This window comes from Zeugodacus cucurbitae, chromosome 3, assembly GCF_028554725.1.
Source record: "Zeugodacus cucurbitae isolate PBARC_wt_2022May chromosome 3, idZeuCucr1.2, whole genome shotgun sequence".
NCBI lineage: Eukaryota > Metazoa > Arthropoda > Insecta > Diptera > Tephritidae > Zeugodacus > Zeugodacus cucurbitae.
Genome location: NC_071668.1, coordinates 26,855,900 through 26,871,866, shown reverse-complemented (window position 1 = coordinate 26,871,866; position 15,967 = coordinate 26,855,900). Strand labels below are relative to the sequence as shown.

At 32.4% G+C, this 15,967-nt stretch overlaps 3 protein-coding genes across 3 annotated transcripts in view; 1 reads left to right on the top strand and 2 right to left on the bottom strand.

Annotated features, from left to right (window-relative positions):
* The first annotated feature begins 884 nt into the window (after window positions 1-884).
* On the top strand, window positions 885-2,034 carry LOC105218501 (PITH domain-containing protein GA19395). Its single transcript, XM_011194122.3, has 5 exons — window positions 885-1,189; window positions 1,253-1,374; window positions 1,438-1,542; window positions 1,646-1,731; window positions 1,801-2,034. The coding sequence occupies exons 1-5, from the start codon at window positions 989-991 to the stop codon at window positions 1,923-1,925; spliced, it is 639 nt and encodes a 212-aa protein (XP_011192424.1). The 5' UTR covers window positions 885-988; the 3' UTR covers window positions 1,926-2,034.
* Window positions 2,035-11,369: 9,335 nt separating this feature from the next.
* LOC105218517 (uncharacterized) lies at window positions 11,370-15,440 on the bottom strand. Its single transcript, XM_029044329.2, has one exon. It carries the CDS (start codon window positions 15,438-15,440, stop codon window positions 13,614-13,616), a length of 1,827 nt encoding a protein of 608 aa, XP_028900162.2. The 3' UTR covers window positions 11,370-13,613.
* Window positions 15,249-15,967, bottom strand: part of Nckipsd_0 (UPF0047 protein YjbQ) — a 26,608-nt gene continuing 25,889 nt past the window's right edge. Inside the window, exon 5 of the mRNA XM_011194123.3 lies at window positions 15,249-15,923. Within this exon, the coding sequence (XP_011192425.1) occupies window positions 15,708-15,923 (216 nt within the window). The 3' untranslated portion in view covers window positions 15,249-15,707. The remainder of the gene's footprint in view (window positions 15,924-15,967) is intronic.

Below are 15,967 nucleotides of genomic sequence, written 5' to 3'. Positions count from 1 at the left end.
GATGACAGGCGAAATTGGAGGACGGAGTAGATGCGTTAATATACCGTCCGGAGTAAGGTGTAAGGCAGCCTTTCAAACTACCGAAGTACTACAGCATATTTAAAGAGGTTGTGTTTGCTATTCGCAAGTCAATATCTACGTAGACTACTGCTTGACTAGCAATCAAGGCAACAACCTCGGTCCGAATTCCGGAGAGGAGTGTTTTGGATATTGAGGGCAACGAGATTGCCAAGAGTAGTGTTAAACTGTCATCCGGAAACGTGGACAGGAGCAAGACAAGGAAGAAGTAGGGGGTGCCGACTGTGAAACTACATAACCTTTTAAACTCTCGTCAAGTGCAGGCATCTTAAAGGATGACTACTCGTGGATTACGCGACGGCACTACATCTGATATCGCAAAGGACCAAAACTGGTCTATGTGTGGGTTATTGGCCTACCAGACTAACCTAACCCAACTCACATTAACAAAAACATTTACCATAATATCCTAAGGGTTAAGTTTACATCAAAACGAGTGCACCAGAAGGGCCGACGGTAAAACTACACTGGGTATATATTAAGTGAATCATGTAATACATGTAATGTATTCCGTTGATTCCGTTGCTATGCCCCTCCTATCCTGCCCTTACCCAGATATCCTCTGCAATATGTGTTTTTGGGTGAGTAGATTCGAATTAAATCAACAACTATAACTGACCTTAACATAAAATTTTGCAGTATTTCAGCGCATAAATTGTCATTTGTTTCTAGGGCTATATTTTATATATAAATCCATCATAAATTCATAAACATTTGGTAGATTCTTGTTGCATAATGAAGAGAGTAACCGGTTCTCTAGTACCAAATTGCACAAACATCACTAGTAAGTAAAATCAGTCAGCTGTGATTACGCTATTGTGAATGGACATTTCCTTCAAGAAGCACAATTTATTTATAAGAAAAAGTGATTAGTAATTTTTGAAAATATTAAAACTTGTTTAAAATAAAAATGCCACACGGGCACTCACACAACCATGGGCAGGATTGTGGTCATGAAGCAACTGATGTCGATCATGCTTTGGAAATGGGAATCGAATATTCACTGTTCAAAAAAATTGATCTGGACAATTTGGAATGCCTGAATGAAGAGCTTGAAGGTAGTGGAAAGAAGGTGTTTAAGGCTTATGAAAATCGGTTGAATCATACGGATGTAAGTCTGTAAATCATTTATATTAATTGAACTAAAAGACTTTATCGATTATATTGAAAATAGTTCGTTCAAAGTGATGCAGATGAAGAGTTACTCTTTAACATACCATTTACCGGCAATATAAAATTAAAAGGCATTATTATTGTAGGAGCTAACGACAATACACATCCCAATAAAGTGAGACTGTAAGTAAAACAAACTGAAATTTATTATTTTGTAATAAAATAATTATATGTATGTGTGTTTAGTTTTAAAAATCGCCCGAAGATGAACTTCGATGATGCAAGGTCCAAGGCGGATCAAGAATTTGAATTGACAAGAGATCCGTGTGGAGAAATTGAATATTCACCAAAGTAAGTAAATAGTGCATACTAAATTAAATGACCTTTTGAGAAATTTACATTTTCACGTAATATATTGCATGCAAATCTAATCACCAAATACTGATATCCTTAGGGTGGTCACTTTCTCGTCGGTGCATCATTTATCATTACATTTTCCTTCCAATTTCGGCGACGATGCAACACGAATTTATTATATTGGTGAGTGAGTACATAGCAATAGCTGTTTATTGTAAAAACAATAATTTTCAACTAATTATCTTTGCATAGGTCTGCGGGGTGAGTTCAGTGAGTCACATTACCATGGTGTGACAATTTGCACCTATGAAGCTCGTCCAAATGTAAGCGACCACAAAAATGAGAGCTACGATGCCGTTAATCGCACAATACAGTGATAAAAGTTTTTGAATTGAGAACATGAAACTGTAAAACTAAATTATTTATTGTGATTTTGATACAAATGAAATTTAAAAGAAAATGTTAAACATTGCAAACAATTAAAAATATGTTTTACTCTGCTGATTCCAATGCCAAAGATTAATGATTAAAAAGTATGACAGATTTTAAAAATCAGAACCTTAAGTTAAAAAAAAAATTGTTATCCAACAACAACGTCAAAAAAATCAAATATCTAGACCTTGCTGCTGTTTTTGTTGTAGCCAACTGGAATATTTCTCAAATAACTTCGGAATAATACTTCACCGTTGTAAATCCTTGACGTTTAAAAAGGTGAGTTAGGTAAATACTACTGTCGGATGATTATTTTTATCCAAATAAGTTTTTACCAAAAAATTATTGTCGGCGGCAGTCTTCTATAAATATCACTAAAATTAAATAAATAATTCTAAACACCCCACACTAAGCTAAACAAAATTAAAGTCAAATCACTATTTTGTGAAATTCTTCGTTAATATTTTTAATAATTTTATTTTTAAGATAATCTATTCACTATTTTATTTCATTATCATTATTATCTTATTTTCTTCTTCGCTTATACATTGTGTTTTTTCGCTTCACGTATTTTTTCATTTTATTTAAGTATTATTTATTATTATTTTCTTGAGTGTATGCCGTTTTATACGTTTTAGTGTATACATACTTCAATTTTATATCTTTAAGATTTTACGTTTTGATCCAAAATTGTTTACTATTACATACTTAGCATGTTACTGACAAAGTTATGTATGTATGCAAGTGTTTTATTAATTCCATATCCGTTTGAATAGTTTACTTATAATTTTTTTATTTTTATTTTGCTACATGTTTGCTGTTGGTATGCGACCATTTGCCAACCGCACACTGCTTTTTCGTATGTGTTTAAGTACAAATAACATAACCATATGTATGTATGTACCAGTATGTATATTATTATTAACAAATATGTGTTAGGCATATGGATTCGTAGGATTCGGCAAAATCGAAAATTTTCTTTATTAATGTATGGTATGTATGTAGTTACTATTATTTATTAAAATTCAATAATTTTTATTATTATTATTATTAATTCACTATGTTAGTTATTTATGTGATTATTCAAGCTTTTTGTAGGCATACATACATGTACGAGTATGTATGTATGTATGTATATATATATATATCTATATATATAGTACAAATGTTTTGTATATAAATGTGCTGCACGCAAACGCATACCATCTGTATGTATGTTTGTAAGTATATTCGTGGACTTGGCGGTGTGCATAAGCGTGTTTATGCAAAATGTTACTGTACATAAGTTATTATTATTTATTTTATTTACATCACTTTATATGCATGTAGATATAGTATATTTATATGTATATACATGCTTCTATTATTTATATGTATATAATATTTGTTTCTTAGTTCTCCTTGACCTTTGGATGCACATTGACCTTATATAGCTTATATTTATAATTCCCATCTATTTGGATGTGTTAGAAATGTGTGTATATATGTATGTATGTGTGTGTTGTTTTGCATAGGTGTTTATAGGTATGTATGTGTGAATATTATAATGCGTTATAGGATTTATGTTAAATTTTTATTCTTATTTTCAAAAAAAAATAGTTATGAACTAAAGATTTTCACGAAATACTTAACAAAATTCATATTTATTTCACTCGTAAAACTAAGCATAAATATAACTAAAACATTTTTCCATTATGGCGCCTTCTTTGAAAGTAGTATTTAATCTCCAAACGAAATTTAAAGGAACCGATATTATAAAATTTGTTTGTCTGTATGTAAATGACTGTGTTTTACAATATTTGCCTAGTTTATTTAAAATGTATCTTAATAAATTAAATTCAGTATTTTTAATTCGTTTTTATTTTCTTTTTATATATATAAGCATCTAAAAGTGGTTAGTGTATGTTGTAATGCTGAATGATTGACGACTTTGTAAAATTTGTATTGATTTATATATTGTATTTAATAAATTTGTGCTTCACTTTTACATTTAGGATTATTAATCACCCACACAGACTCAAACAAAGAATTTTGGTTAATTTATTATAAACACAAAATAAAAGTATATGAACAAAATATGGAGCTTTACATCATAAAAATAACTGTATATATGTAAATAATAGTAATAATTACTATTAATTAAACGGAATATATTTAAATAACATTTAAACAATATTTAATTATAATTTAAAAAATATTAAACAATATTTAGTTATAATTAAAAAATAATAATTTTCAGTCATTTTCTAAATAAATTCCACACTTTTAAATGTTTATTATTTAATCTCTATTTAATTTTTTTATTATTATTATTTTTTTTCCAACAAAGTCTCTTACTTGTTGTGTAAATTCTGTTCAGTGGCTCTGAAACCAGTGCTTATTTATTAAGACCGAATGAAAATGGTTTGTGTAACAGTAATCAGAATCGTTACGCATTTTTTTATATATAGCAGACTCTCTAATAAACACCTTTAAGCAACTTAGAATGTGTGGGTGTTTTTTATTTAAATTTTTAATTCTGATATTGAGATTTGTTCATGCAATTTTTTATATTAATTTTGCGCTTTTAAAGTAATTTTTTATAAATTTATCAAAAAAGCTCAAAGTAGAATATGAATACCTAATGAAAAAAATTATAATTTTGAAATTTAAAAACTCATTTTCGAAAATATATATTTCAATAGAATTATACTTTAGTTTAATAAATATGTTTTTTTTTCGATATTTAAAATTAAATACATTATTTAATTTTTACAATAATAAGAAATAAATATTTTAACTTTTAAAAAGCTGTTTTTTAACTTTTTGCAATTTTTTTATATTATTTTTTGCTCTTTTAAAGTAATTTTTCGTAAATTTATCAAAGAATGCTTAAAATTTAATATTAATACCTAATGGAAAAAAATTAAAAATTTTCAAACTCATTTGCGAAAATATATGTACATATATTGAATAAGCATTACATTTATTTACTATTGTATTCAAAAAATGTTTTCTTCGAAAACACTCGACATTTTTTACAAATATAAATATAAATTATAATAAATGTTACATAAATATATATTTTTAGTTTCATAAGATCTGTTTTTTAAACTTCAAATTATAAACTGTATTTGAATTTGTCGTAATAATTAAATGAAATCATTAATTAATTTTTTTGGAAATTAATTTTTAATGTTTATAGCGTTTTATAAGTCTTGCTGCCTTGTGTTGTTGTTCTTTTTTCATCTCAAATTTTTAATTTCCTTTCAATAAGTATCCTTAAATGTATGTATGTATGTATGCATGTAAGTGATATTGTATATATGTATATATAAGGTTTATCAAACATGCAAAAAAGTCTTTACTGTTTTGGTGATTAGCTTTGCTCTGTGATTAGTTGTATGTGTGGTATGTGGTATGTATTAATTGCGTCTAATTTTTATTGATTTCGATTTCATTTATGCTTTTATAATTGTATATTTAGTACTGCATAATCGCATTGCTACGGAATTTCGGTTTTTGTTTTTGATTTTTTATTTTTTTTTTCTCAAAATCGTGTCGAAGTAATGCTTTCTTTATACATATATATAATTATAATTTGTATTTTATATTAATTTATCATTTAGCAAAAAGCGGGTTTTTTTCTTCAAGCAGGTCAATTGTTTCTTGGCAGGATTACATTTTTAATTTAAGTTTTATTTCTTTAGTTCATTATTATTATGTGTTATTCAATTGTTACTTTAAATATATAGTACTTTGATTTTTATTAGCGTTAAAAACTTAGTTTATTATAAAAAGATTGAAAATGCAAAAGAGTTTGGTAAGAAAATGCGCTCTTATTTATCAGCGGCGGTCGCTCCCTGTGCGTAAGTTTAAGTAGTTGCATTCGGGTATACATATATGTTTATATATATAGTGATGTCGGTATGTATGTATGTGTGAACGAGTGGGTGTGTGTGTGAGTTTGTATACATATATGTACATTATTGGCATGTGATTGTGTGTGTGTGTGCATGTGTTAAGGCATTGTACACAGTTGTATAAATGTGTCTTGCAGTTATGAAAGCCCTATTGTTGATGCATTGCAAACGCTGCCACCAAGTGTCTGTGACGAACATTTGCAACAAGTTTTTTCATAAAAATTTTCCTCTAATTTATGGCTTTATGCGTACTCAATCAAGTAGATTTGTACAACAAACAGCTAGTTTTGTTTGTTCATTATTTTATTTTATTTTATTTTTTTTATATTTATTATGATTTAATATAGCAAAATACACAGTTAGGCGACATTTACTTAAGTGCTAAAACTCTTTATATGCTGTTATTATTAGTTATTACATTTATTTATTATATGTATGTATGTATGTATATATTTAAGTACAATGCGTATTTGAATTGTTTATCTACAAATTTCAACCATTGAATTTTTTTTTTTCAAATTTACAAATTAACTATTTAACACTAGACTACTGACAATGACATCGAATTAACGTTTAATTAAATTAATTAAAGCTTGTTTTTACTTTTTACACTTAATGTTATAGTTTGTAATGAATGTACAATTTTCTATTATGGAAAGAAAAACAATAGAAGTAGTAATATGCATAATCACTGAAAGGTCATTAAAGTCATAAATGAACCCCTAGAAAATATAGAAATAAAAATGAATTAAGATTGCGTTGGAAACCAATAAAAATAAGGAATTAATGAAATCATTAATTTTAATGAAAAACAAATTATTTAAATTTAGTTAAATTTCATATACGACAAAGTGATTAAAAAAATATATACATACTAAATAAAAATACTAAATAAAAAAATTTAAAAATTTAAAATATATAACAAAATTAAAAAAATAAAATAAATTAAAAACTTACAACCTAATATATGTAACAGATGAATAAATAAGAAAAAAATTTTGCCAACATTAACAATTATTTATTGAAATAAAGGGATTAAAAATCACAATTTCTATGAAAACATGTAAATAAACATTCACACTAACAAAGGTTAAGACCACAACTCCATACCAGATTTTTCTGACCTTTTGGCTTCAGCAGTTCAAACTAATGCTCAAGGCTGCATTTCCATGCCAACTTTTTCAGTAATTTTGACATTCAGCTTAAGATCACGATAGCTGAAAATAGTGCTGAGGACCAAAACTACTAAACAGCCTGGAGTGGTGCTGTACTCTTAACCACTTCAAAATCTTAAAAAGATAGATCTAGATTTTTTACGCTTGTTCAGCTTAAAATAAAGACGGCAAGATAAAGTGCTGAAAGTCAAAACGGCAGAAAAACTGTGTTGAGGTTGCACTTTAAGTTTATTTTTTGATTCCGTGCACAACAAATAATATAATATTTATAGTACATTCATTTAATAAAAAACGCTACTATCTCTTTAATGTTAATAAAAATAAATTAAATTCTAATATTTATAAGTTACTTATTTACTGCTATATGTTGGTAGTGTATGTATGTATGTACGTTGTAAAGTGTGTATATAATGCATGTAAGTATGTATGTATGTAAAAGGCATTTGTTTGGTTTTACTTTAAATATATTTATTATTTAATTAATTCACTACATAGCATATAACGGCATTCAGCAACTTGCTTGCAACATCATTTCATCGCACTTAATTATACAATAAAATTTAGCTACTCGATTTCATACAAGCATAATTTTAATTTCATATTCTTAGATATTTATTCTTTTGTTAATAAATACAATATTAATATTCAACAAAGTGTGTGTGTGTTTTTTTTTTTTTGTTTTTGTTATGATTTGGAAGAACTGCGTTGATGAATTGCTTAATGTGATACGCATTGGAAAAAACAAATTCGCAAGACTACACAATAAATAATGAAGTGTATGCATGTACATATGTACAGATACGGGGTAGGCGCGTGCTGTTAGGTGCTGCAACATCTAGGTTAAAACTGAGGCCCCTCAATTGGACTTGGAGTTAGGAAATTTTAAGCTGTGCTCTGTATATGTTTTTCCAATTTCCAATGATACTGAACCCTCCTCATTTGCTGAATTGCACTTACCTCTATAACGGTTTAAACAAATTTAGCTGTTCATCTGAAATATGTGGCGTCAAATACGGCTAATTTTAAAGCTGATCACGTCGCAATGCAGTCATGGTCCAATTGTATTATTTTGCGCCGAGGAACATGAAAGTGTTGGGAGCACTAAAACTAGGTTTTTTTTAAATTAACATTTATATATGGAGCTATACAACACAAATTACTCCACTGCCGAGTAGAAAAAATAGAAAACCCTAACGTTGCTAATTAAGAAACAATTTACCGTTTCGACCACTCTCGGATCAATGTATGTACATGTCTGCAATGGACGCGGATTTACGTAAGTATAGGGTTCCACAGCTCTTTCGAACATAATTTTTGGCATTACAACAACAACGAAATAATGTAATAATCAAGCAATAACATGAAGGCAAAGGATGAAAAGGCTAAAAACTAATGAAGATTTAATGATAAATAGGAAAGAAATAGTGGTTGAACTAAGAGCATTTACATTACTTGCTGAGAAGTATTTTTTCGCGATTGAGTTCTAAATAAAAATAAGTAATCCAAATTAAATAATTTTTTTATCCAATTAGATATGCGTTATTATCAGGCATGTTCTGGAAATCGCGAGATTTCAATTCGGATCCTGACAATTCGTACGATTTTGTATTGTGTTCTGCAGTTTGTTCGATTTCATTTGATTTAGAATTTAAATTCAAATATCCGATTTCTTTGTTACACTTTGACATAACGAATATAAAAGAATTCATTGGTTCAGATTTTGAAGTAAAGTAGTTTTGTAGAATCGAAAGGCGGCATCCCTGCCTGCATGGGATTCCACGTGAGTTTTGCTAAAACCTTTCTACTTGTCGACTTGAGATGGTTTCCGTTTGCTTCAGGTTTGTTTCCAGCTATCGGTTAAGTAAGCATGCATTTTTAGAAATACTCCAAGAAATCACACCTTTAGTCAGAGAAATGTCCATACATAATTTAATGAAATTGGCTACAAGTCTTAGGTTTTTTGCTGAAGGTTCGTTTCAACGTTCAGTTGGAAAGAATGCAGATATTGCTCTGGGAAGAATCACAGCATCGCAATTTGACTAATATCTTGTGTCATGGTCAGTGGATTGAGCTTCAAATGTCAGAAGTGGATTCCAGAAAAGCAAAACTTTACTTCACTTTGTGCAAAAAATTTGAAATACCAGGAATGATAGGATGCATTGGTGGAACTCATGCAGCTCTGGTAAAACCCATTGTTAACGAACATCTTTTTTGTTGACTGAATAGGGTTTTCAGCACAAATGCGATGATTGTACAAGTGAATTCTTATGGTGTTCCTTCTTCTTTAGTTCCGGAAATATTTAGAGGGTTTGCTGCTCTTGGGGTAGCCACGGCTTCCCTGCTTATCTGTAGCCGTTCTTCTTCCGATTCAAAATGTCTATAATGCCCTCAAAGACCGCGAAAATTTCACAAATTCTGGCAAGATATTCACACTAGATTTACGGACATTGCTTGTATACATTTTTTAATTGAAACCCGTCAGTTTGACGGGTATGTTAAAATACATTTTTGTTGTAAAGTATTTATAAAACAAAATATACATTTTTATTCAATATTGTCTTCAATACATTCTACATATGTAAACTCCACCTTGGCCGTACGCTAATAATTAAAAATACTAGAAATAGATTTTTTAAACATTAAATCGCAAATCCGTCAATCAGTAAATCTAGTGTTAATGGGCCCAATCATTGAATCCCTTTCGATCGAAAAATGGTTTGCTTTGATCGAATAAGTTTACGTCGGTATCACTGAAACCGTATCGAAAATAAAATATACGATGACATTAACTCACTTACCGACTCGGAAAAATACATTCCGCGGTTAATAAATGTCGATTATTACGAAATCATTGAATCTGCAAAATCGAAATTTTTGGTCGAAATCTATCCGTTGCTGAATGATTTGCGGAAATTCAAAAGAAATAAATCATTTGGAAGTTTTTAAACGAAACAAAAAGCACAGTCAATTTCATTTATCAAATTTGTCGCATTTGTCGATGAAGGTCAATAAAACAGTTTTGTGGTCTAACTTTCTTGTAAAGCAGTTTATCGACGGAATCAATGATAGCATGAAAATTTTCGATCGAAAATATTTATCGTATCGAATTCGAATTTGTTGCGGATTCAATGATTCGTATTTTTGTATTCTATTTTAATTTAAAATCTATTATTTAATTTTCCGAATGTGAAACGGAAAAATAGTAACGACTTCCATTTCCAGAACAGGGCGACAAAACGATTTTCTAATGTTCGAAGAAACAAAAACGGAAAGATTTACAAAACATGCCAAACGATTTGACAACCGAAAATGTGAAAATATTGCGCGAAAACGTTTTCCAAGGCATGCCTATAACTGTTGGTGTACAAAGCTGCCAGCGCACGTCCGTGCGTGGAACGCCCGAAAGTAATTAAAATTAAATTACGAGACAAGAAAAATTTAGTACGACGTTTAGAAAGTAGTCGATCAGCCTCACTTCACCTTAACCTTAAAAAATGCATGGCTACGAAACTGGTCGAAAAGTTAGAAAAAAGCGCTGTTTGTTTATTACGTTTTTTGTAATATTCTTTTTTATGTTTTATTGTGTATAATTTCTTCGCATTTTTCAATTGCCCATTTCGTGAGTATATATAGTATATGTGTATGCGTGTTTTTATTTGGTACTAGTGATAATATAAGAATAATTAATTCATAGAAGAGAATGCGTTATAATAATAACAAGAAAAAATTGTAAAACTTCCCCAATAACTCCACTTTTTTGAACGCCATAAGAAAAATGTTATTGTAGTACAATATAAGTATTTCATATAATATATAATAATAATGTTCATAACAAAATTGACAAGTTTGCTTTTGATATATATTTATGTATGTATATATATATATTTGTTTTTATGTATATATATATATATATATATGTTTTGCTTTGTGTTTGTATGTGTTAATGCTTGCATGTGTGTGTGTGTGTGTATATGCGTTTTTTACGTATACAAATTGAATGTACATATGTATGTAAGTGTTTACAGCGCCGTTGAGGAATGAAGTGTTTTAAGTTTAAGCCAACAAAATGTAAATCAAATGTAATCACTAAGCTACTGCGCCAAGCTTAACAGTAATTTTTATTGTATTTTTTGACTACAAATTATAGTGTTTTGATTTTATTAAATACTTGGCGTAAGGAAAATAAGCAGCAGACGGTTTAACAATTCCTTGGAGTTGAAGTTTTTTAATTATAATGTTTGTATGTGTGTATGTAGGTGCATAACCTCAATGCTGAGCTCAACGTACGCACTTACATTCATTGCTTTTTAGCTTTTCTTGTTTTTTGTTTTTTTTTTGCTTTTTATATGTACTATATGTAGGTATGTATGTATATCAAAAATCAACGAACAAAATTAACAGCATCGTACGTAACATTTCGAAACTCGAATAATCAAAACCCAAACTTAACAACTGGTACTTGGATTAATTTATTTTGCTATGCGCAGAATTTAGACAAATTTGTTATTATAAACGTATTTTAGATTTCATTTATATCCAAATTTACATACGCCGTTAATGATAACAGTTCCTGCACACTTAGTGCGCTGTCACATGACATGGTGTATTTGTGTTGCTTTCTTGTTGCTTTTTCTTTTACTTTGCTTTGCTTTACATCTCATTTGCTTGCATGTATATTTATATGAATTACCTATTAAGTTAATGCTAGAATGTTTTGAAAATTAAATATTAGCGCTTAAAAATTTCACTCCTACGCTTTTTGCTTACTTTTCTTTTATTAATTTATTATGTTTCAATAATTTTTTTTTGGTTTTTTTTTTGCTGTCTTTTATTCATTTTCTTCTGCGATTTCACTCGTTTACTATACAAGCTCTCTAATTAAATTATTTACTGGTATTTGATGCGCTTTTTATAGTTCATAGCATATATAGTCAATATGCGTTTCATGTGGTATTGTGTTTGTTCTTTTTTGGTTTTGGTTTATGTTCATATAGCTTCTATGTTTTTAGCGTTTCAATGCAATAACAATATATTTTCTTATTATGTTTTTTGCATTTTATTTACTTATTTTTTAAATTTTTTAATTAATTATATATTTTTTTGTTTTGTATGCGTTTCTACGTTTATGTTTTACTTCTTTTGTGTTTTAGAAAAAGTTACTTAACCTTAGTATTTGCATTAATTATAATTAATTATGTTAAGACTAAACGCTCGCGTTACAATTATTTTAATTTTGTAAAGTATTTTTCGTAAACATTCGTGAAATATGCTATGTGCTGCTGCTGCTGCTGCTATATTTACTTTCATTTGCAATTTTTACCTACCGACGGCATTTGTTCTTTAATTTTATTTATTTTTTTTTCTTTAATATATTAAATATATTAAGCTATTGTTATTATTTACGTTACCATGCTTGCACTTCGTTATTTTATTAAGTTTAGGTGTACGCTTCCTCTATGCAGTTTTGTGAAGCTCGCAAACAAAATCTGTATGAGTGTGCATGTATGTATGTATGGGAGTATGCTTCGTGTGCGGTTTTCGTTCAGTGCGCTGCATTCACTTAAATCGCTGTGTGTGTGTAGGCATTAAGACGACATTCGGTGTTCTTACGATAAATTATTACGATAGGTGATTATTTTGTTGCTTCTAATCAATTTTTGTAAACAAAAGCATTCGGAATCCACGACACTGCAAACGGTACACACTAATATCAAAAATAAGATAAAGCCAAGGGCGTAAATTTTCTTTAGATGTAATGCGCATTTGTTTAAATTGAATTAAATTCAGTGAATACAGTAGATTATATGACGTAACTATTACGAAACGATAAAAAAAATAATAATTCAAAATTTATACAAAATCAAATATTTTATATTAACTCTTCATATAATCTAAAAATAGAATCTTTGGAAATGCTTTCAAAGCTAATTTAACGCTATTAATTGGCGTCTTAAAGAATTGATTAAATAAAATAATTAATTGTTAACAAAAAACATGTTTATTTAAAAGCACTAATTTTAAATGCAAATCTCTTGTTTAGTGCGTTGTATTTGTGGCTCTTTATTATCTTTGAGTTTAGCGTGTGTGTAGCTTCCTACTTTAGCTTGTACCAGCTGCCACTGGTACCGTACTGGTTCGCTTCCTGCATGCATGCATACAACTAAAAGGCTTTTTAAAAAAGCTTTAACATTTAGAACACTTTTTAAGACTTCTATTTTAATCGCTACTACAACTGCCAATATTCAAAATCTCGTTCACTCGTTGCCACGCATTGACGCGCCTTCAATGCGCCGCACTAAATAACTCTGCTTCTGCTCCTCCTCCTCCTAGTTTATCATCTAAGTTTGCGCTTTCAAACAAATAAACTACTTGGAATATTTTCCTGCATACAAAAGTATTGGCGCAAATATTCCAAGCATAATTTTGAAATAGAAATAATTGTTGATATCGCAAATAGACAGCGACGCTGATGTATACTCATTTTGCATCGCTTTGTCCACAAGCTCATGTTAACGCTCACGCTCACGCCTACACACTCCAACGCGTACGCGAAATGTCAGACTGCATGCCCATTTTTGCGCGTATGTTGCTGTGCGCCGCTGGCCTCACTAGCTCTAGCACTGGCAGTGGCGCCACCGCGCTTGCTCACCGACGGTGCGGCTGCAGCAGCACTCGGCTGCACACTTTGTCGACTGCCACGCTTTTGCGCTGCCGCCGCTGAATGTGCTGCGCTGCGCTTTTCACGCCAACGATCGATGGGCGTGTAGCAGCACTTGAAGAAGGGCGCACGCCGGCGCTGCTCTTCAGAGCTGGCGGAACTGCTGCTGCTCTTTGCCAGCGATGCCTCCGTGAGCGAGGTGGCGGTGAGTTCGGTTTGTACACCGCTGCTGGTCAAACGCGCTTGCATGCCATAGCGTCTTGGCGTGATCGGCACGTCGACGATGCTGGGTGATGGTGTGGCAGCAGACGACATTGCTAAAAGCTTGGTCGGTGTGGCAGGCGCAGGTGGTGGCGGTGCCTTGCATATGACGCTCGGCGGTTCGGTCTCGTGCAGCTCGAGCGATTGCTCCGATGAGACAGATGCTGCCGAGGTGCCCGTTGTCGTCGTCGTCGATGGTCGGAACTCGTGTGAGCTGCTCTCGACCATGGCAGTGCGATAGTTGGCGGCAAAATAATTTGTCTCCAAATAGTGGCAGGACTGAAAAAGGTAGTCGTCGAATTGTTGCAGCAAATATTGCTGATGATCGACGCTGTCGATCGCCTCGTCGCTGTCGAGCGCATATTGCGTGCACTGTTGTTGGTGCAGTGAGGCGTAACGTCGTATGCCTTTGTGCGAGAGCGACGATGGCGAGGTTATCACAAGCGATTGCGCTGTCGGTGAGTGTGCCTTCTCCACGCCGTGGCCCATATACTGTTGCTGTTGCTGTTGTTGTTCATCCAGCTGTCGCTGTCTTTGCTCCATATCAACAATTTCTATTTCTTCTATATCACTAAAACTATTTAATTGTTTCAACAAATAATGCACATCATTTCGTTTCATTTGATTATCGTCGTTTGATGGCGCTGTTGCAGCAACTGCGGCCGTCAATGTTGCCGCTTCCACTTCCGTCGCGATTTCCGCTCGCGTTGTACGCGTACGGTCATGCGTTGCACCGGACTTTCCTTTCACTTTCGCTTTCGGTTTTGCTGTTTGTGCGGTTGTCGCTGTTGTCTTCGCTGTTGCCGCTGCCGCTGCTGCTGCTGTTGCTGTTGTGAAATTAATTTTTTTCGTTTGCGAATCGGTCGAGACAATGTCGGGATAGACAAGCGCTAGGCGCTGCTGTAGTGCGTCACTCAGCGTTGCTGGTGGCGCTGCACCGGCGCATGTGGCATGTTGCATGCTTTCGTGCGCTTGCTGCTGTTGCAAATGGTGCTGATAATAGTTAGTTGCCGGCATTGTACTGTCGATGATTCGGTTAAATTTAGCTAATGCCGTTGATGATGAATTCAACAATGACGGTGATGATGATAATGATGTCGCTACTCGTTTGGTTGCTGCTACGGTTCCCACGTCTGTTCTAATTGTGGTCGCTGTTGTTGTTGTTGTTGCTGTAGACGACTGTCCCACAGCAATTGCTTCGATTTTGCTATATGCTTTTCTAAGTTGTTGTTGTTGTTCTGCATCTAGTTGTTGTATTTGTTTTGGTTCGTGTGGTTGTAGTTGTTGTTGTTGTTGTTGAGGCACTGTTGTGACGGTTTCTACATTAACCCCATCCAATTTTAACTTAGATACTGCTACTGCTGCTGCCGCTGCCGCTGCTTCCATCGAATCACTCGCATTACCATCATTATCAACATTCAATGTTTCCGTTACATTCAAATTTAAATGTAATTGATTTTTCATGAACAATCTTCTACTATTACTTAATAACGTGTTCGTAGTTATATTAGTTAAATTAGTCGTATTTTTCGCACAAGTAGTAGTTGTAGTGCTCGCCGATGCGGCTGCAATTGCTGCTTGCGCCGCTGCCGCCGCTGTTGTTGTTGTTGCTGTAGCACTGATTTTGGTATTAGCTAAATTTCTATTAAAAATTAATTTCCTCGACGAAATGATGTCATTATTGTCGCTCCCCCGCGATTACCGACTATCGCGGGTGGAGCGAGGCCTTCCCTAACTGGATGTCGATGCGATTGGCGATACTGGCGACAGCGGACTGCGCGCTGTCTCACGCGGACACCCAGACAGTGTTATAACCAGTTTGCGTGAACCCGCTTGATCGCGATGCTCGCATAGCCAAACGCCCTGCCATGTACCAAGCGATAATTTACCATCAGTTATGGGGATTGTCAATGAGCTACCGAGGAAGCAGGCTTTCACGTGCGCCGGCTGCAAACAAGAAATCAAAAAAACACATTTATACACTCATACTC